Here is a 22,257-nt window from a genome sequence, read left to right on the forward strand (position 1 = left end):
ATGCTGCACACTTGGCGCCGGAGAGAAATGCATAGTGATCTAACCTCGAATTATGCGGAAAAGCATGTTTGAACAACCCCTGCAGTTCACTTCCTAGTGTAAGGTTTCATTCCCGTCCGCACACACCTCCGAGCACTCCGGGGCTTGTCGCGGTGATTTGGCTCCAGACTTTCGGCCGGACGCGCGTCTGAGGACACCTGAAAGCACTGGATTTTAGGGCCGCAGTAAAGGGGAAAAGAGAATGAACGTTTCTGTGCAAACTTTGTGAAGAGGCCTTGATTTGATTTTTTTTCTTGAATCGGAGGGAACAGTCCGCCTGAGCTGAGGGCGCATACCTGTGCGGACTTGCCCGTCTGTAGGACCCGCTGGTGGGGGAGTCGAGGCCGAGGAGACACACCTTACCCCCCACAACACCTCCTCTTTCTCCCCCTCTCTCTCTCTCTGAAAGCGGAGGAATCTGAAAAACTGAAATGTCGGCAAATGACAGAGTCACGCGAGCACTGAGGGAGATCCTCCAAAACCCTGGAAATGACGTTTGCGCAGACTGCGGCGCAGCCGGTAAGAAGAAAACTCTCCTAAACTGCTGCAAAATGTTTTGAACAATGAAGTTAAACTACGAAGCGTATCTTGAATCGCCGAGAAGTGACGTGCAGGGGGTGCGTGGCATTTACCTTTATCAACAGAGGTAAAGGTAGTCATCAAAACACATCATGTTTTATCTTTGAACCATTTCAGCCAGAAGTTCTTCACGCTACTTGATCAGGGGTCGGAAATCAGCATATCTTAACCCTTTGAAACCTGTGCAAATTGGCCTGATCTCTCAAAAACATGGAAGAAGGCAATGAGAAACAAAACTGAAAATGACGCAAGAATCAGAAAGAAATTAATCAAACAAAAAACACGAAAATTACCTCAAAGAGATAATTAAAAAAGTAAAAAACAAAACAAAACAACAACACCAAAAAAGGCAATGAATTGGGAGAAGTGCTTAAAATAAATAAGTGAAACAAGAAAAAGAAATTCAGTAGAAAATTTGAAAGAAAATAAATTATTCAAACAAACAAACAAACAAAACCCACGAAAATTATCTGAAAGAGATATTTAAAAAAAAAGTAAAAAAACAAAACAAAAAAAACCAAAACAAAACAAGGAAATGACTTGGGAAAAGTGCTTAAAATAGATAAGAATTTGCTTGATCTCTTTCAAAAACATGGGAAGATGGCGATGGGCAACAAAAGAGAAAATTACCCAAAAAATAACAAGAACAAAAAGAAAATTAAAAGAAAATTCATGAATAAAATAGTAACATTTTTGTCACATAATTTTAACTATGTAAAAGTATGTTTTTTGTTTATTAAAAACATAGTCTTTCTTTAGCCTTTTCCTTTTCCCTAAACATTTTTGCTAGCTTTTTAAAAACAATTTTCTAAATTGCCCCATTTCATGCAATTTGTGAAACATTTTTTCGAAATCACACCAATTTTCTTGGTTCAAATGTTAAAATACTTGGTAAAAGCATCTGAAGCAGCACAAGAAAAGTGATGGCGCTCCAGGTTTCAAATGGTTTATTATCCGTGATGGGCAATTTGTTGTACCATACACACACAAACAAATAAGAGATATAAAATATACAGCACATACTAAAACATCAAATCACCCTGGGTTAGCTAAAAGAAAACCAATACCAATAATAAAAAGTATCACATAAAATGGTCATTTGAGATCATTTAAGAAGTCAGTGGCTTTGAGGACAAATTCATTTTTTTGCCTATTTGTCCTACAAGCTGGCGTTTTATATCATGCTTTATTATTTCACCCCAAAGTGCTTCATGCTGCTTGATTTGTAACATAACACTTAATGTGCAAAGCACTTGTTTTTGTGCACTTTGTGATCTGACCTTAAATGTGTGCCAGCGTGAGTCAGGAGCTCAGAGGGAAGAGTTTTCCTGGAGCCTTTTTCTGAGGTCGAGACTGCAAGAGAAGAAGCTTTCACAGGTCAAGTCCTGACATGCGGAGTGAAGGTGTTACACACACCCTCATCCAGTGCTTTTAGTCCAACTTTGGAGGTCCTCTTGGTGATCTTTTACATGCTCACTTAGATAATATAAAAAAAAGGGGGGATATACTGACCTACTAAGGTGAATCAGTTAACTGAAAAAGTCAATTTTAGTTAAAGTTCTCAGGCTGGTCGCCAAACTGCCATATTAGTGTCTTAATTTTACACCAGAGGCCGATCATTTTATTCAAATAAATAATTGCCATAACCTACAAAACTTGATAAATGCATACTGCACATAGCCTTTACCCTTAACCATTTGAGACCATTGGCTTGATTTCTTTTAAAAGCATAGAAAAGAAGCACTGAGCATTTTTTTTTCACTACGTCACATTTAATTGTTAAAGTCGTTGAATCCAGGCCTTAAGGCACCATGTTGCTGTAGCTGAGGAGTGCAACAAAGTAAAAGTGATATCACTGCTACGCGTTATCTCTTCATCTTTAAAATCTCTATTTATCCAAACAAGGTTGACTGACTGCACACCTGCTATAATACTCCCTTCTGCTGAAGAGCTGATCAGGACTTGCTGGGTTAAGCGACATGCTCAGTGACGACGTTCTGTGCCAAGTTCTGAGATTTAACCCCTTTGGTCACAGTGTGGTGCTTAGCCAGAGACATTGGCATGTGTGTATGTGGGCTGATTTATTGTTTTTCACCTATCTCCCTGGCATTATGAAACAGTGACATACCAAAAAAAAGAAAAAGCATGCATAAGTATTAACCAGCCCAGCACGCAGCATTTTAATCTGCTGTGAACGATTGGAAAATGGTGCGTCTCTCTCTCTCTCTCTCTCTCTCTCTCTCACACACACACACACACACACACACACACACACACACACACACAAAAGCTCTGTTCACTGGCGCACTGTAGAAGTGTGTCAGGAAGATAAGACAGGTGTGGTCAAAGCAAGAAAAACATTTCTTGTTTATCAGGGCTCGAGGAGAATTTATTGTTGTCGTGGTGATCCGCTTATGAACGTGAGATCTAAACAACTGCTTTTGAGTCGTCCTGAAGCGAGGCACGAAACTAAATCATAAATCTAATGTGACTCTCGGTGTAGTGTAAAAGGTGCATTCAGGCACTTTAAAATCTGGTTTTTGAACAGGTATATATATATATAAGTATAATTTTCATCATATTATAATAGTAAGTAACTGTGCTGTGATGGACAGCTGTCTCATCATTGGTTATTTAATGATCTAAAGGTTTCGTCTGTTTGTTTCTTTGTCATGTTTGATTGGCATTTTTGTTCAGTACGTGTTTTACTGTCATAACAAGCCTCCGCTGAATATGTATCATCCTTTTTCAATTTGTTGATTTGTTAGTTAAATTTAGTAATTATTGCCAAAAAATTAATCAACTTTTTTTAAAATCAAATAATCAATGTTGTGTCATTTTTTAAATTAAACAACAAAAGGCAAAAACATTATCTGTATCCACTATTCACCTCCCGAAATGTGAGTTTTTTCTGCTTTTTTTCTCCATCAGTGTTTAAATATCTTTAAGTGTGACAGTTGGTTGGACAAAACTACTGGACTGAATTTGTCATCTCAGGGTTTTTCGTGAAAAAAATGTTACCGGAGATAGTGAACACACCTTTGCTGTGTGATGTAGTGCAACTGCTTGTTTACCTGAAGCCAAAAAAATTCTAATATTATTAAAATAAATATGTTATAATTATAACATATATTATAATTATTATTCCTAACATAGTAGACATAACAATAACATAACTACAAAGCAACACAAAATGACCAAAAAGACAACTTTCATACAAAAAAATGCAACTCAAAGCACTTTACATGTGAGAGTGCTAAACAATAAAATTAATGATGTGTTGATATAGATATATCATCATTGTACAGCACATGGATATCATAACTCTGGGTGTGTGAACAGTAACTCTGGCCGGAGAATTAATTTATTTTTTTTAAAAAAAGAGAGATCTATCGATAGAATCAGTAAAATAAGTAATCATCAGTTGACACCTTACCGCGTCGGCAAACAAAACATGCAGGTTATGTCTTGACTGCCTGGACTTCTGGCTTGTTATTAACAAGATAAACATAAGCATCCTTGGCTCTCAGACTCTGCATCTCTCGATCCTTAAATCCACGTTATCTCTCTGGCTCGTCCATGCCCACCACACCATGTGTCCTCTCGTTCATTTTCCCCATTCATCCCTTTCGTTCTCCCTCCATCTTCGTCTCTGCAGATCCCACCTGGGGCTCCTGCTCCCTGGGAGTGTTCATCTGCCTGGCCTGCTCTGGGATCCACCGCAACATCCCCGAGATCAGCAAGGTCAAGTCCCTGAGCCTTTCCCACTGGGAGGACCAGGAGGTGCAGGTGAGACCACAGAGCCGGCAGCATCGTCCCCTCAGTGCTGCTGCACTTGTTTTTAATGTTCATCTTTTATAATCTGGGTTTGCATGAATGTCAAGCAACTGAGATCCAAAGACAGAATTTCTAAATCTCCTCCATCCATAATTGAGCCCAAATATAACCTCAGTATGGACTAAAACTGTAAAACTGGCAAAAAAAATTCAGTGAAAGGTTACAAGAAAATTACCTAGAAAAAATAGTAAATGAAAGAAAAGTAAAAGAACAAAAAACAAGAAAAAAATCAAAAAGTGATAAAATAAAATAAAAAATATATAAATGATATGTTATCATTTTTTTTTATTAATTCTGTGACATAGATTACATAGTTAAAGTCATTTGATAATTTTCTAATGATTTTCCCTTTCTACCTATCTTTTTAGACAAGGTATTTTTCCCCCCATTTTCCATTGTTATTTTTCTTTTTTTATTTACTTTTTTGTTTTAACCATCTAATTCTTGTGAGCGCCTGGAGTAAATCTGTTCAGATTTGGCATAAACGTTAATTAGGACTCACTGATGAACTGATTAGACTTTGGTGGTCACAGGTCAAAGTCTCTGTGACCTTGTCCATTGCATTCTCAAGAATCTGATATCTTATGAACACCCTAAGAGACTTTCTTTAAATTTGGCACAAATGTTCAGTTGCACTCAATAATGAACTGATTCAAATTTGGGGGACAAAGCTGACTGTTACCATGCACCCTTCTCATTTTTGTCAGTGTGATATCTCAACAGGGTCTTGAGGAAACTTCCTTAAATTTGACACTTGGAGCCAAGAATGAACTGGTTCAAATTTGGTGGTGAAAAGTCACTGAGACCTCACAATGATTTTGGCCATAACTCAGGAATTAATACGCTAATTTATGACAAAATTTCAAACAAATGTCTGATAGGATAAAATAATGAAGTGATGAAATTTTATAGCCAAAGGGTCAAAAGTCAACTTCACTGTGACATAATAATGTCACGGCATAATCAGTCAGCGGCATAACTCAGGAACAGAGGGGGAGACATTGAGTCAGATACTGAATCGCGGACACGATCATCGGGTGTGCTCCTTGACACTGTTCTGATTGTCTAGATCTTCTTTGCTGCTGGGGGTAAGATTTGTGTGTCAGCATCCATGTTTTCACAGACATGGATGTAAACTGTTACTTGACGGAGGCGTGCATCCGCAGGCAGTAATTCTAGTTCATTTTGAAGCCTTTATGGGGAAATAAATCAAGTGCACATCAGCACATTACATTCTTGCCCAGAACATTTCTCAGTGCTCCTGAAACCACCCAGGAGATTCCCCGAAAGCAGGTAAGAAATGATGGTGGTACTTTGCACATCTTTATCTTAAAAAATATTTGTTGCATTTATCATCTCAGCTCTCTGATTTATTTGTTTATACAAATATTTTTAAAGATTTTTTTCCCCTGTTGAGTTTATTTCTCCCGTTGGGCAGATAAAAAATGATAACTATGAAAGTGTCAGGTAGCGTGCCAGCGTGTCATGCATCCATGAATAATCTGTTTTATTTTATGTGTTTGTGTGTTTTGTTAGTTCATGGCTGAGAATGGTAATAACCTGGTGAAGAGTAAATATGAGGCTGCTGTTCCAGTCTACTACTACAAACCAACCCACAAAGACTGCCAGTGAGTAACCAAAACATTGCACACACACACGCACGCACACACACACACACACACACACACACACACACACAAAGAACATATATACTATCAAGGGTGAAATTCTTTGAAATATTTAGTATATTTGCAAGTAAGTGTGCATGTGTGTGTGCTTGCACGCAAAAAAAATATCTATTTTTAAAGAACATGACACATGTACTTAAATCCTGGTATAGATCCAGTAGTTTATCTTTAAGTGCAATTCCATTGACCTTATCATGTTATTTCACTTTTAAAAAAAAGAGCAACAAAGGAAGAAATAATCCAAAAATGTGCAAGGAATTATATTTTTTCTAAAAAGAGTCAAGAAAAGAACCCCCAAATTTGTACAATAAATAATTGAATAAAAGAATATAAAAAACAAACACACAGGAATTGAAAAAAAAGGTGCTTAAAATGATCAGCAATTCTGTCACATAATTTGTAAATATGTAATTTTGATGTTTATAAATATAGTTTTTTCCTATCTTTTTTTCCTTTTTCTTAAGACATTTTCCCTGCCTTTAAAAAAAATATTTTTTGAAAATACTAATTTCTTGCAATACATGGAACATTTCTCACCAATTTGCCATTCCCTCCATGTTTTGCACCAGTTTGCTCAGAGTTTAAAGGGTTAAATACTTGTAAAGGGGCCTGAAAGCAACACAAGAAAAGTGATGTCTCTCCATTAACGTTTATTTTCTAAGATTTTCCTTCATAACTTGATGGTGTCAGGAAAATTGACTTTCTAACAGGTTGTGCTCTCTTACCTTTGAAGGTGATGTTTTTGAAATAACACTTCTAATGTTGGAGGACTAAAAAGCTCTGTCATTTTCCCACTCTGAGCCAGTAGCTGGAGATCACACAGTGCCTGTAGAGACCATTCAGCTCCCCTCGTGCTTACCTTTGAAATGTTTCAGTATGAAATACAGACATATTCAGCCTCTGTGACAGCTCTCTGCAGGAGCACCTTTTGGCAGCAATCCACATGATCTTGGATGTGTCTCTATTCTCTGATTTTCTGCTCGTCTACCGGGCAGATTTGCTCAAGCTTGGTCAAGTTGTCGAGGGCGTGTCTGTGGAAAGGTTGCCTCCTCAAGCAGTTCCAAAGATTACAAATGGGATTCAAGTCTGGGCTTTGAATCTGCCATTCAAGACATTTTTGCCAATCTGGCTCTGAAGCAAGTCCAGCAGAATGGCAGAAATATTGGTAGAGCGTTGTTGCGAATCACTGTTATGGTCCGATTGTGCAATATTTGAGATTTGGTTGGACTAAATGCTTAGTCGTTTTCCTAACAATTTGTAAGGATGATTTTTTTAAAATCAATTATTGTATTGTTTTTTGTGATCGATAAGAAAAGTTCTGAGGGCGCAACGGCAAGACCTTTAAAATGTGTGTTCTTATTTGCATCAGTGACTTTCTTTTTTATGTTTTATAATTAGTATACAGTAAGATTTGAGAAAAACAGTACCTTCTAGTTTGTAGTTTGATGGCTTACAATCATCATCATAATTTAAAAAAAGCTCTGATTTACTGAAGGAAAAACTGGTTTAATCACACCATTTAAATTGCGTAAAGAGGCAGCTTTTAGGCTGTTGGGACAATATCATTGTTCATCATGATGTTTCACCGTGGACATCGTCATATTCCAACTCAGCAGACATGGTAGGCAACAAACCCAAATTGTTTCTATGTGTGTGTGTGAGTGTTAGTCACCTGCAGTTTGAGGATTTTAAATGTTTTAGACTCCTCTCCACTGTGAATTAAGTATTCCTGACAGAGAACATTGCCTTGTTCTCAGCCTGAGCACAACACTAACCATTAGCACACAGTTTCTCCACTCTTTACTTTTCCTTCTGGTCTCTAACAACTTTTTTCCATCCTCGTCAATGATGCCTCCCTGCAGCTCTGTCTGATCTCTGCAATTTCATACAGTAATCATGATATTTTACAAAGAAAATGTGATCTGGTTTTGTAATATTACCTCTTAAGTGACTCAGTCCTGAGTGTCTGCCCTTTTGGCATTGGGTGTGTGCGCCAGCATCAGTGTTTGCAGCTTGTGAGGGCATGATTGTTTGAGACATAAATGTACGTGTGCCACATCATCACTAATAGCTGCTGTTAGAGTCACTGTCCATTCATCCACAAACAATAGACAATGATATAATAAATAGGTTATTTTACGACATACACTTATAATTATGGCAAATTTGGAGCTTCCTCAGATTGTTATCAGGTCCAGAGCTAAAGTACAAATTTCTAATCCTTCTAAATTTGCAAAAAAATTATTTGATCGTAGAAAACAGTTTGCATTTTGCATCTAGCGAGAGAGAAGACCACTGACGTGTGAGTCAGATGTGTTTTAATATGACATTTTTTTAGTGACAGCTGAAGCCATTCAGCACAAATTTTGAAGACATTTCTGAGGTGCTTTTTTTTTTGTTGACTGTCTCCTGTGTCGCCTCATGTGGACACACTTGTACTTTGTGTTCCCACAGCAGCAGCAGGCAGCTTCCAGGCAGGAATGTTTGGAATTGTATGAATGTGAAACGGGGAATTTTTTGCAAAACCTACTTGATAATACACAAGCTGCCGCAGCCACCCCACTGGTTGACATTGTCTTTGGTTGACAAAAAAAAAAAATGCAGTGCGCGTGTCTTTGCCTGAGGGCCGCTCAGATCTTCACGCCCTTTTCTCTCTCACACTCATTTATACACACATGTAACTCCGACTTTGATCATTAGTAATAAAGAGCAGTGAGGAGGAAGGTGGGTGAGAGAGCGGAAACACTTCACCTCTTACTCACCTTTCACGGCTTTTTATTTGCCTCTGTCTTAACAGTTAAGGCTCATTCCCACTGCACAAAAAAATCTGCTAACATCTGGCTAATTAATGCAATGGGATTGTGGATGATCATTCACACCCCGGTCAAATGACTGAATGAATGCAGTAGGCATGGATATTTATTGCCTCCTGCATCGATTGGCATTGGGAGGAACACAACACGGAGGTGAAGGCGATAATTTGAGCTCTTAAATTGGCAGGATGCAATAAATAATTACAGTCCATCTCTTCCCAAGCAGCGCTAAAACATTATTACGTCAGTCAACATCAGTCCCAATAATAAAGATCAAATATTCATTAAATTTCAGAATTTTAACCCTTTAAACCCAGGTTTTTGTCATGATGCTATGATTTAAGATTAAAAAGAAAAAAAAACAAAAAAATGAATTATTTTCAATATACTACACGCTAAGTAGATTTTTTTTTTTTTTTTGAATTTTCACAGCCTGGGATATGTGAATGATTAGCACCAACACAGATTGTGACGGAGCACCAAATGAATTAACATGTATTTTCTCCATATGCAAAATATTGTAAAAATTGCATAATCAGGTGAAAAATAGTAATATATATATATATATATATATATATATATATATATATATATATATAAATTCCAAGGCAAAGCCCAGAATGACACCCAGAGATAATACAGTGCATGTTTTTTATGCTTTGATAGCTGTGGGATCAAAGATTTCAGTTTGAATGGGTTTCAATTGAGCATTTTTTTGCAATCAACAGTATGAATATAACAGTTTTGTTTACACAGCATATTTTAGACTTTTTGTCAGAGCTGAGCTGGAAACTCCCACATGAAACAAAAATACATAATCTTGCCCAAATTTATGCCATATGCCATGAACACAGCCAAAATTATCAAAAACTGAAGAATGAAAAGTGTGTAAAAAGCTCCAAACAGTCCCTAAAGGTTAATATAGGCTTCATTATGCATGCAGCCCAGCCTCTTTTTTATCTACCACAAAGTAGACGAGATGTTCATTAGTCTACTTCCAGCTGGTATTTGTTTTACAAGCCATCTCTGTTGACGTTGCATGTGTTTGTGTGTGTTTAGGACGTTGAGGGAGCAGTGGATTAGAGCAAAGTATGAGAGGAAGGAGTTCTCTGACCCTGGGAAGACCTTCATATATGAGGAGGGTGAGCGTGCACACAAACACGCACACTCACACATATGCACACACAATAAAACACATTAACGCTATTTAATGACCTTTGCTGGTTTTCTGCAGGAACCAGAGACGGTTTGTTGATGAAGAGGGGGCGGGACAACGGGCAGTTCCTCAGCAGGCGATTCGTCCTCTCGGAGAGGGAGGGGACTCTGAAGTATTTCACCAAATATGATGTAAGCAGCAGCTTTTAATGAGACTTTAAGCGTCCACTTGCAGCTAAACACACACTTCACCGTGCCTGCAAGACGCCAGTAACCTGCTGTAATTAGACAGTGTCCTTGTTGGTGATGTTTAAAGGCAGTACTTCACATCCAGCACATGTGTAACACCCACATACACATGCGACCACAACACAGATCCCTTAATTAGAGAGATCTGCAAAGAAATCAAATGTTCTGCAGACAACGCCCCCACAGTATGTGCTGCTGTATTTTTGCATACAGTTTATAGCACACTTCGTACATATTAAAGCCATCAAAAAGTATCTGTACATGCTCCCTCTGCTGCGTCTGAGCGTGCTCAGACAAGCTTAACCAGCAGTCTGTCCTCTGTCAGTGTGGCTGATTCGCTAAGCTGTATACCACCCAAACCAATTAGGGCTGGAAGCACTGGGAGCTCTTTGTTTGTCACAGTAAACCAGCTCCAGGGAAGTAGGAATAATACATTTAAAAAGCGTAAGAAAAAAAACGTCACTCTCATTCTTTATACAGTATCTTGTGGCATAGAAATGTCTTTATATTGTGATTTTTTTCCCACTGACTGCTGTTTCTGTGAAATATCTCACTTCATATTCTCTTGGTAAAGCCAACAAAAACACCCTCATACAGTCTCAGTAGTGAAAGTGTTGCTCAGTGAAAGGGTTACTCAGGTGCTTCGGTTTTTTAAGCCAGTGAGCTGGTTGGGTTTCAGACGAGCCTTAAGGTGTGTAAAATATTCAAGATCAAGTCATAGCCAGAACAAAATTAGTCTCACTTTCTCTTGCTGTTTTTTCATGCTGGGAGAGTCGACACTCACAACGGCAGAAAAGTGTAAATTCTAATCAGTTGTCAGATCTCTCGTGGAAAAGCAGAGCTGTGTCTGTTTTTTGTTAAGGTCAAGGGCAGACACAGATTCTGCTCCCATTTAAATTCAAGTCAGGAGAGATTAGAGCAGAGCTTCCACAAACTGTTTTACTGGGATTAGTGTCGCTCTCAGACATGATGGTTATCAGTGATGCAGACTGATGTGGAGATAATGGCTCTAGAAATTGTTTTTCATGGTAAGAAAGAGCACAAAATGTGGCCTCAAGAACTGATACCCTGCACACGCTTGACTTCACAACTATAATTTTTTTTCCCTGGTCAAGCAGTGGCAGCAATAACTTCTGAGTTTTTCACCAAAAAGTTTTTTTCTACCATGACTAGATAAAACAGTGAAATCAGGAGGTGTGTTCAGTGGTCCCGGTCAGTCTCATTCATAATTTTTTTGATCATTATCTAAGTATTCAAACAATTGACAGAATTATATCTAAAATAAAAATATCACCAAGGTGAAATAAAAACAAAAAACTAAGATTGATTAAAATGAAATAGTTGACCGTCTCACATTTGTGAATCAGACTCATTACATATCAATAATGGAACCAAAGTGTAAATATGCACTTTTAAAATTCTAACATCATCCCGTCACAGTTATCAATTTTGGATTGATCCTAAATTCCCTTACGGGAAGACACATCTGCAGTTACAGTATAGAGTGGAGTGTGACAGGAATAATGTTTTTTTGTATCCAGTGCGGAAGTTAACGTCACCAAAGCATATGACTTTGGATTATTGCAGATGTTGATGATACTTGCAAGTTTTGTCCTGCAAGACCATTTTTATAAATGAACACCACATGCATGGTTTTTGTATTCGAAATTCAATCGCCATAAGTCAGAAGATTATATTAGGCTATAAATGAACTACACCACGGTCACCTGACTTAACAACTCCACCACAGCAAGGCTGTAAAGCCGCGTTCAGCTTGTTGATGTTCTGCAGTTGGCAACCGTCCCTTTTTGAAGACAAGTTAAGGCTTCAAAATTCAAGAGTGGGGTATTTGGTGACATATATCATTAAACAAACTGTGAAACTCTATACAGTTTGTGTTAACCACAGACCTTATTTCAGACATCTAATCCAAACCCACTGAAAAAAAAACACTGACTTAAAGACGAGGTAAGCAGGGGTGTGAAAATGTTTAATTTACAGGTTTTTGAACTTATTCCTGCACCACTCTCTGTGGGCTCCGTGTTGTTGACCCTTGCATTTTCAGGCTGCATTCACATCAAATTAGGTGTTTCGGTGAAAACGCCAGTCTTCCCATTCATCTGCACGTAGGTCAAGACTGCGACAGTGGGGTCACGGTGGATGCCAAAAAGACAAATACGCAGTCACTGAGATGGGGCTTCTCCACCCTCCAGTTCCCCTCCAATTGGCCATTTAAATGACACACACGGCTGCACAACTCCTGCAGCTTATCGCCACAACACCTGATATCGTCTGAATGCAGCAGAACACCCACAAACACACACTCTCCTCCTCCCCTCCCTCTCTCCTACAGGCTAAGGAGCCCAAAGCAATAATCAAGGTGGACACCATCAACGCGACCTTCCAGCCCGAGAAGATCGGAAACCCCAACGGCCTGCAGATCACCTACCTCAAAGACTACAGCACCCGCAACATCTTCATCTACCATGACAGCAGCAAGGTCTGTGTGTGTGTGTGTGTGTGTGTGTGTGTGTGTGTGTGTGTGTGTGTGAGTGTGTGATCGGTGCAAATATCAGAACCTAAAAGGAAAGAATGTGTGAATGTTAGCAATTATGCCTAAAAGGAATGTAAACATTTGACTGACTTTCCTTATGATTTTTCTTTATCGATAACCAGCTTAAACTGCAGTTTAAGTTGCCGTTCACACTGAATATTTGTCATCCATCACATTAAGGGACGGTCGTTTGTTGAAACTGCCTAGTTCGTATTGTTGTGGGCGATTCTCCAAACCTTTTCAAAACCATCTGTACCAATTTTTGTCGGCTGATGGAGTCCATTAGCAGGTGACATTCAAGCTCCACATCCATCATTCTGTGTCAGTCATGAACACACATTGAAATATATGGAAGAGTTGAGTGTTGATGTCAAGAAATTATTTGTGATGGTCTGAAACTTGACAGTCCGCTTATGAACTGATTTCCTATTTATACAGCTGCATATAAGTGTTACATTTTGAAAGACAAAAGATAAAAAAAAAATTACACTATGTTTTTATGCAGTGTAAACAAAAAAAAACAGGTTATAGGTGCCAAAATTGAGGTGATGATATGCTCACTTTTTTAATAAAAACTTGATACACTTGCACGGTTTGAGGCCCTGAACATTTTCAGAGATTAAGCCATCGCAAAAATGTCATGCCAAATGTCATTTTACTTTTCGCCATAACAGAATATGCATTATGCATCATATGTCCTGAATCAAATATACTAACACAGAATATTTTACGTCTACCCCTATGTTTTAACCCTTTGAAAACTGGAATCACACATCAGTTTTCTTGTGCTGCGTTCAGACGCCTTTCACTTATATGTCCAGTAAATTGCAAGAAATAAAGAAAATGTGGCAATAACCTGAATATTCGTTTTCAAAAAGAAAAAGAGAGAAATAGAGAGAATAATAATAATAATGATAATAATATAATAATAATTATTATTATTTCTATTTATTTATTTTGCTTCTTTTTTTTCTTTTTTTGGCTACATTTCAGGTAATTTGCATGTTACTTCTTCCCACGTATTTGGAAAGAAATCAAGCTAAATCGCTCCGGTTTTAAATGGTTAATGTGGTCACTCCTGTCTTCCTTTCTCTCTCTCTCTTTCTCTCTCTCTGTCTACATCAGGAGATCGTTAACTGGTTTAACACGATTCGTGCAGTTCAGCTTCACTATTTAAAGGTGGCCTTTCCTGGAGCTACAGATGCTGAGGTGATTACACACACACACACACACACACACACACACACACACACACACACACACACACACACACACACACACACACACCTAAATTCACTTACACACACAAACTGCAAGTATTTGTAAAAAGAGAGGCACTGTTGATGATTACTGATGTTAAAATAATAATTACACTCATTTTATGTGTGCAAGTTGGATAATAACAAGACGTCAGCAAGAGCTTTCTTGATATTTTACGCTGAAACCCTCCGTATCCTCATAGGTGTTATTCTTTATCCCTTTGCTTTGTTTTTTATTTTTTAGCTGGTACCGAAACTTACCCGGAACTTTCTGAAGGAAGGATACATGGAAAAGACAGGGCCCAGGGTGAGTGACACACCTACACTTAACTGAAAACATGTACATATATCTTATCCCTCTGTGCTATATATTTTTTTTTCATTTTCAGGGAGTACTCTATTTATATCAGTATCTCTTTAGGAATACTGGTGTTGATACTTGTATCATCATTTTTGAAATGATACATAAGGCCGATTACACATGAACATATCACCTGTTAAATTGTGAGTTTTATGCTACAACGTCACTACACCTAACTTGCTTCATTCACTCCACGCGCCCAAACTTCTCCGTTGTTTTAGAACCACTAAAACAAAGACCTTTGGAGGCGTTGCTGACCCTGTTGGAAATGTCTGTGGTTGTGTTTTATTTTTGATGGGTAGAAACTGAGATTTTTTTCTAAAAAAACAATGATGCAGACAACCATATTCACTTCCTACCAGGGCCATATCAGTCACAAAACATCCTTACGAGGTCTACATACGTTTAACCCTTTGAAACCATGATCGACATCAGTTTTCTTGTACTGCATTCAAATGCTTTTTACAGTTATTTAAACCTTCGAAATCTGGGGATGTGTTTTTCCTTTTTTTTAATACTGGCAAAAAAGGGAATGAGAAACTTAGCAAGATCTCTTTCACAAATTACAAGAAATGTATAGATATGGATGTTTTTTTTAAGCTGAGAAAAAATATTACTGTTGTTATTATTATTATTATTATTATTATCACTGTTATTATTCACAAGCGGTACCCAATACCCAGGATAGTAAAATAAAATGTTAATTCCTAAAGACTAGCGCTGGGACGACGCGTCAACGTCATCGATACTGCACGTATCGTATTATTATTATTATTATTATCACTGTTATTATTCACAAGCGGTACCCAATACCCAGGATAGTAAAATAAAAATGTTAATTCCTAGAGACTAGCGCTGGGACGACGCGTCAATGTCATCGATACTGCACGTCAATGCGTCATCACTCAGAATCAAAAAATGGCTGCTACTCGATGCCGCGGCCGCCGCCATTTTTTGATTCTGAGTGACGACGCATCAACGTGCAGTTCTTGCGTCGACGTATTTTCGATGACATCATCGCGTCGTCCCAGCCCTACTAGAGACTACTGTAAACTAGATGCCACTAAATCCTACACACTAGACTTTTAAAACACTATTTTAAAATTTAAATGCATTAGTGTGGATGTGGCCTAAGACTAAATTTCAATTTACCTAGTTTACCCCTCCTGTGATTCCAGCTCCCTCCCTTGTTGCTTTAATTGAATAGGAGCTAGACTAAGAGGTTAACTAGCCCAGCTGTCAGTGTGGCAGCTGCTGCCTGACAGGCTGACTGACAGCTGAGAGGACCTACCTGCCTGCCCCGTCGTCTGTCGGTCCGTCTGAGAGGGAATAAAAGGCCTTCAGCTCAGAATCAACCTAATCCTGAAGTGTCAAGCCCTCAAATACACACGCAAACACAAAAAAGAGGCATTTGTACATACAGTCACGCACAGTTGCACCGACACTTTTATATTAGCATATGTGAGCACTGCAGGTGCTTTCACATGTAGGATTCAGACTAAAGCACCTGCACAGGAAAAACCATGCAACCTGATCCTCAGCAACCGGTTCTGCATTCAGCCAGACGCACTCTCAGTTTAATCTCCGTCTGTCAGGCTGAGAGATGAAAGGACTCACTAACTTGCTGCTGTGGGCTGATTTGCTAAATGGATGCCATAATTCATTTCCCCTACACACGTGTGAGACATATTTGCGAAGGGGAATCACTGGCGAATTGAGAGGGGAACCGTCAGTTGTTTAGGCTTATGCCACAGTGAGAAAATCAAACACTTTTATGAGCACAGTTTGGCAGCAGTCGGGGACATGAGCGTCCTCATTATCTGAAGCTCGGCTCGATGAAAAGAGCCTAAGCTGCTTGTGCACTTCAGTACACTCTCTGTTTCTCGTTCTTCGATAGCTGCTTTCAGGATGGATTTGGATCTGCGGCACCGATGTAAACTCTCAACTCTGACAACAAGTTTGACTTTTCAAATTCAATATGTATCAGAGCCACATGAAAGTGGATCCATAAACACTGAGCCAAGGGGGAAACCAGTTCTAGTATCAGCAACAGAAAACCTTTTAAATCTAATGAAGGGGAGTGCTTTTATATTACTGCCTGTAATACCTGAGATCAGTTTAATGCACCTTCATGGTCAAAGGACATTTACAAGAGATGCGACACTTCTGATTCATTAAAAGAGACGTATGCTCGACAAAGTGGTTGAATTACTCTGCAAAGAGATTCGGCATCAGTCAAGCAAAACATAAATTAACAAACAGCAGCACAAACTTATCTGCTGCTCTCAAGAGTTAACATCTTTTTTCAATATTTCAAAAATGTTGGCAATACAAAACATGCCCTTTTTTGACTTTGACTTTTAGTGCTGAAACAATTAGTCTCTGCTGACTAGTAACTAGAAATTGATTTACAGCAATTTGCATGATTGATTTTGCTTTTTTGAGAAGTTGTAGGCTAAATCAGGGGCACTTAGCCTGCCTGTTGAACAAACATTAATAGTATTTCTCAGTGTATATATGATAAATGAATTGCCTGTTTTCAACCTTTGCTGTCCTCACTCTTATTTGCCAAGATGCAAACCCATTCACAGCGTCCCTGCACACAGGAGCTTTCTAGGATTTTCAGACTCTCAGGGTTTAGCTAGAGAAGAGAAGATAAATGGATACAGCATTGGGGGTGGGGCCCCAGTCTTTCCTATGAAAGTTTCTCAGTGGTGCATGAAGCCAAAAAAAATTCAACTGCCTTGTAAAACAAATACCCACATTGTGTGACCCATAAAGCACAACCCCAATTCCAAAAAAAGTTGGGACGCTGTGTAAAACATAAATAAAAACAGAATCCAATGATCTGCAAATTTGTTTTGAATTGGGTTTCAAATGTTTAATCACAACTAAAAATTTCAACATCGTGTGTGAGTATGAATCATATTTAATTTAGAAACCAGACAGACGCCACGTGAGGTACAAGGACAGTGCTGCTTTGTGTCTCTCTGTCTCATCTCATGTCTGACTGTCTCTGCCGACTTTTTTTTGTCTTTGCAGCAAACGGAAGGCTTCAAGAAACGCTGGTTCACTCTGGACCAGAGGCGACTCATGTACTTCAAAGATCCGCTGGTATGGCATCTTTACACACACACCTACACACATCATAAAGACCTTATTCCAGGCTTCAGTTTATATTTTAAGGCTTTAGTTGATGCCTGGGTGTTTATGGTTCAGTTTCTTGATTGCAACCTACCTATAACAGCTCCTCGATGGAATCCATGTGCTCTAAAAAGATATAAATGAACACCATGGAGAGTGGGAGGCTTTTTCCATCAAGTAAATTAGATTAAGTAGATGATGTTGGGGTTATGAAACTATGACTCAGTGGGGAGTGATTTAAGCTACTTTCATTCAAATGTAATGTTATTATACGTGCCATTCATGCCATGACCTCACAGTATGGACTGCCTCAAAGTGAAGTGAAACCTGCAGAGTACCTTTATCCTGAAAGGTAGAAAGTGAGATTTAGTCACTGAATGATTAGAGGTTTTATCGCAGTGGTTATCACAGAGAATTGCCTCGAGAGGGGGAGCCTCAGATTGCCAAAGACTTGACTAAATACACATCAGATAGCCCAGCCAGATTAGCTCAGCATTCTTGCTGATGTAACAGTTCAATGGAGAGGTGCAATAATTATAGGTGACCGAAAATGTCCGGCTTAACCCCCGAGAGTGTTAGACAACTGGTAGATGAAAGAAAGAGGAAGTCTAGTGAAGTCGAGTGCGGACTGGGAATATGTGGAGGAAGCTCAAAGCAAGTGTAATTTGATCACTTGGATAATGACTGAAATGTGCACTTTTGATGTTGTGTATACAATGGTTCACTCTGTGTGTGTAAGAGCAATTGGTTCACACCATCGGAGTGAGATTTATCTGAGGCGATCAAGTAGTGTCACCTTTCAGTTACAGCAGAACAAAGTGAAAGAGCCCAACTGTATTTCTTTTGAAATATTGTTTTAACGAATATTATGCAACAGTTACATATAAGTGCAAAAGTTTGAGCTCATACCACAAAATAACGCTCTGACATTGATTTTGACATTGAGGAACTATACATTTTTAGAATTAATAGTAATAATAATAATAATAATAATAACAATGACTTTATTTATATAGCATCTTTAATAAAAGAGTTTACAAACAAGGCAAAGCAGAAGCAAGAAGGTTTCTTGCAGAGGCAATATGAGAGCCAAGAGCCAAAAAATATTGCCAAACTAAGGCCAGACAAAATTTAAAGTAGAATTAAACATGCGATCTGAGGCAAAAGAAAATTTCAAGGAAGACAAGTAATAATCTGGAATAGTGATTGCAACAATTACAAAACAAAAATGGTAATAACAATTCATTACGATAAGAGTTAATACAATTAAAAGAATACAAGCAGTAAACAAGTAAATAATTGTAATAATTATCAAATTAAACATGATGGAGACAGAATAGAGTCTAAGTCTAAAAGTCTATAAAAATGGGTTTTAAGAGGTTATTTAAGAGAAGTTGGTTGATCAATAACAGACCCACATTGCCATCCGAAGAGCCACACAGCTAGCGTGACTAAAAACAGCAGTTTGACGTTGAGATTAGCACTAAATTAAAGAAAAACAACACTGTTTCCCTAAATTCACAAATAATCAGCTGATGTTTTTCTAACCCCTTCTCTGTTTGAAGGACGCCTTTGCCAAAGGAGAAGTGTTCTTGGGGCACAAGGACCTCAACTACAGCGTCTTGCCCGGCTTGCCTGCTGGTACCTATTGCAACGGCGCCTGGCACCATGGTATCACCATAGAAACACGTGACCGCAGCTTCCTGTTTACATGCGAGTCAGAGAGCGACCAACAGGATTGGCTGAAACACTTCAACGATGTCATTAATACTCCGATGTCGCCCCAGGACTACACAAGTAAGAATTCAGAACTTTTTATTTATTATTTTGTAATGGGCTGCTGATTATTTCTTGCATATGTGGCAGTTTTTTAAAGCTTCTCGTCAAATAGCTTTAAGTTATAGGTTTGAGCTTTTAAATTGCGGTTGTATGAAGTATTTATCCAAAGTCTACATACTGTAGCTGTCAGTTGGTACGCTCCCAATTTTGAGAAGAGGCAAGAGTACCAACAGAGAAGCTAAATAATGTACTGCTGTGGATGGCAGCAGCAACAAAACTCATTCTAGCCACTGTTAAAAAAGTCCCACCTCAAAAACAAAAATCAACAAGTCTAAGAGTGCTTTCACTCCTGTAGTTTGGTTCAATTGGTCCAGATCGGAGATAAAAATTATACATTGCTGCATTTTAGTTCTGGTTTGGTTCTTGTTCACACAGGACCCTTATGGGGAAAACAAATTCAGGTGACTGACAGAAGTTCATGTTGGATTTTAATACTGGAGTTTGATTGACAAGTTTCATAGCAACACTAACGAACCTGAGTTCGTTTTAACCGAACCAAACAGGCCTGGTGTGAAAGCACCCTAAGTGTAGGCTATATTTATAATATTTTCACCCCTTCACCTTGCTGTCAGACAGCTCCTCTCAAAAATGATTTGTTTGCATGGATAAAAGAGCATTTCTCCTAACTTTAGACTGTGATTTGTATTAAAGCGGAAGCCTTGTTCAAGCACAAGCATTGATGGACCAGCGGCCTGTCGGACCATCTCCTCTCTTCTGTTCTCAGCCCATCACCAATCTGACTCAGGACTCATTTCTGCCACAGAGCATAACATTTTATCAAAATCTGATCTTCATCGCTAATATGGTCCAAGTAAATCTTGCTCCAAGTCCCAATGCTGTTCTTTGACAATGGGGTTAGAGATGCAAACAAGAGGACCAATGCAATATCCAATGGTAAAGCAAAAATGTCATCTGACCAAAAGTCATTCTTAAATGTACCATAGAAGATTTTTTAAAATGTTGTTTTGCTGTGGTGTTTTTGTCAACCAAACAGTCCTGGTAGTACTATAACATATTTCTTTTTTGGATTTGATGTAGCAAATATTGAAAATTTTGACACTCTTTTTTTGGCCTCTATAGGCATGGTTTCCATTGCCTATGCCCAGTGGAGGAATGTCAAAATTAAGGAAAAAGCATTTAAAGTAAGAAAATACCTTGGTCCTCTTGTGTTATGCATAAGGTCCAGTGTGTTGGATTTATGGAGATAAAATGGCAGAAATTGAATAATAACTGAAAGTAAGAATTGTTATGTTTTTGTTATCTTAGAATGAGCAGTTTATATCCACATAGTGAGAGGATCCTCATTTACAGAGATCCCCATGTTACCATGCTATTTTTCTACAGTAAACTGGAGTGGACAAACCAAACACTGGATATGGATAGTGGCCAGTTATAGCTGACATCTTGTTTTAGCAGTTCGTCCACACTGAGACAAATTTGATTTTGAGGGAAAATTTGGCACAAAATATTTCCAAGCAAATATAGAACTTTCAAACCCCAGAGGTTCCAGGATACAGATATAGATATAGATGTAGTAGAGGTATGGATTTATTGAAAATTAAAGTGGGAATACCACTTAATGAAAGATCAGATCATTTCAATAACGCTGATTTGGACCGTCCACAGTATGACAAACGGCATTGGAGAAACACAATTTGTCACGTTAAACTGCTTTATTCAGTGTTTTTAGATAATTCGGCTCCCATTTAAAATCTGCACAATAAACACTGAAGCAATTATAACCAGTAGAAGCTGGTTGCAATCTGCAATCTTCACTTCTAGATGCCATTAAATCCCCTTAAATTTTACACAGTGTTCCTTTAAGGCTGATAATTGGGTGACACTAATAAGTTACAGCGAGTCAAATGGGACGGTCAGGTACAAACCATCAACAGGACAGAAAACATCCAAATCTGCAATGGATTCAGATTTCCAGTTGACACTTTATATATACATTTTAAAGTATGTCATTCACTGGTTGTTTATATTAACTTTGTAGCTACTTAAATGAATCTTAGAACATTTAGCAAAAGTATTGCAGTATCTTTGCATTATGTTGTTTATTCTGCTGTTTCAGTCCAAACGGTCCGAAAGAGTTTTTTCTTTTCTTTCCTTTTTTTTATTAAGCAAAGCAATATCTTCAGACACACTACATGATTTTTATGATTTTTTTATTTTTGCTTTTTTTAAGTAATTTTTGAGACATGCAAGTACTTTTGTCAAAGACATACTTGAATAATGATAAAGGGGATTTCAAAATGTATTTGAATAGAAAAGTTGACAGCACTGCCAGCCATTACATAGTGTAACAGTGCCTCCATGTGGCACAACGCACACATGCACACAAGTCTGTGAACACAAAAAATTTATTTCATCCAATTTTTTTTTTTCACCTAAAAATACATACATTTTAATAGTGTCTCTTTGTTGTTGTTGTTTTTGCCTTTTTTGTTTTTCCTTTCATGTTTTTTGTTGTTTTGGCTTTTGGTTTGTTTTTTTGAAAGAGGTACTCACATTAAATATTAATTTGGTGTCATTTTTTTAAAGGCATGTTTATGCTTGAGCATGGCTGACTGACATACCTTATAAAAATATTGATGATCACTAATAAACATGATTTCCCCTGGAAGTTGTCAAGGAATCTCTGATTCTGAGATTTATGCACAAAATTAGTAAATTAATTATTTTTAAATAGTCTCTCACTGTAATCTCTATTAAAACTGAAGGAGTTTTTCCCAAA

The 22,257-nt window shown here is 38.1% G+C and overlaps 1 protein-coding gene across 1 annotated transcript; it reads left to right on the forward strand.

Annotated features, from left to right (window-relative positions):
* The first annotated feature begins 416 nt into the window (after positions 1–416).
* LOC121942573 (arf-GAP with dual PH domain-containing protein 1) lies at positions 417–22,146 on the forward strand. Its single transcript, XM_042485821.2, has 11 exons — positions 417–558; positions 4,277–4,407; positions 5,992–6,083; positions 10,016–10,098; positions 10,191–10,303; positions 12,714–12,860; positions 14,040–14,123; positions 14,418–14,480; positions 17,577–17,648; positions 19,244–19,475; positions 20,169–22,146. The coding sequence occupies exons 1-11, from the start codon at positions 471–473 to the stop codon at positions 20,195–20,197; spliced, it is 1,134 nt and encodes a 377-aa protein (XP_042341755.1). The 5' UTR covers positions 417–470; the 3' UTR covers positions 20,198–22,146.
* Positions 22,147–22,257: the final 111 nt, after the last annotated feature.

This window comes from Plectropomus leopardus, chromosome 3, assembly GCF_026936395.1.
Source record: "Plectropomus leopardus strain MGB_pleo_1.0 chromosome 3, ASM2693639v1, whole genome shotgun sequence".
Lineage (NCBI taxonomy): Eukaryota > Metazoa > Chordata > Actinopteri > Perciformes > Serranidae > Plectropomus > Plectropomus leopardus.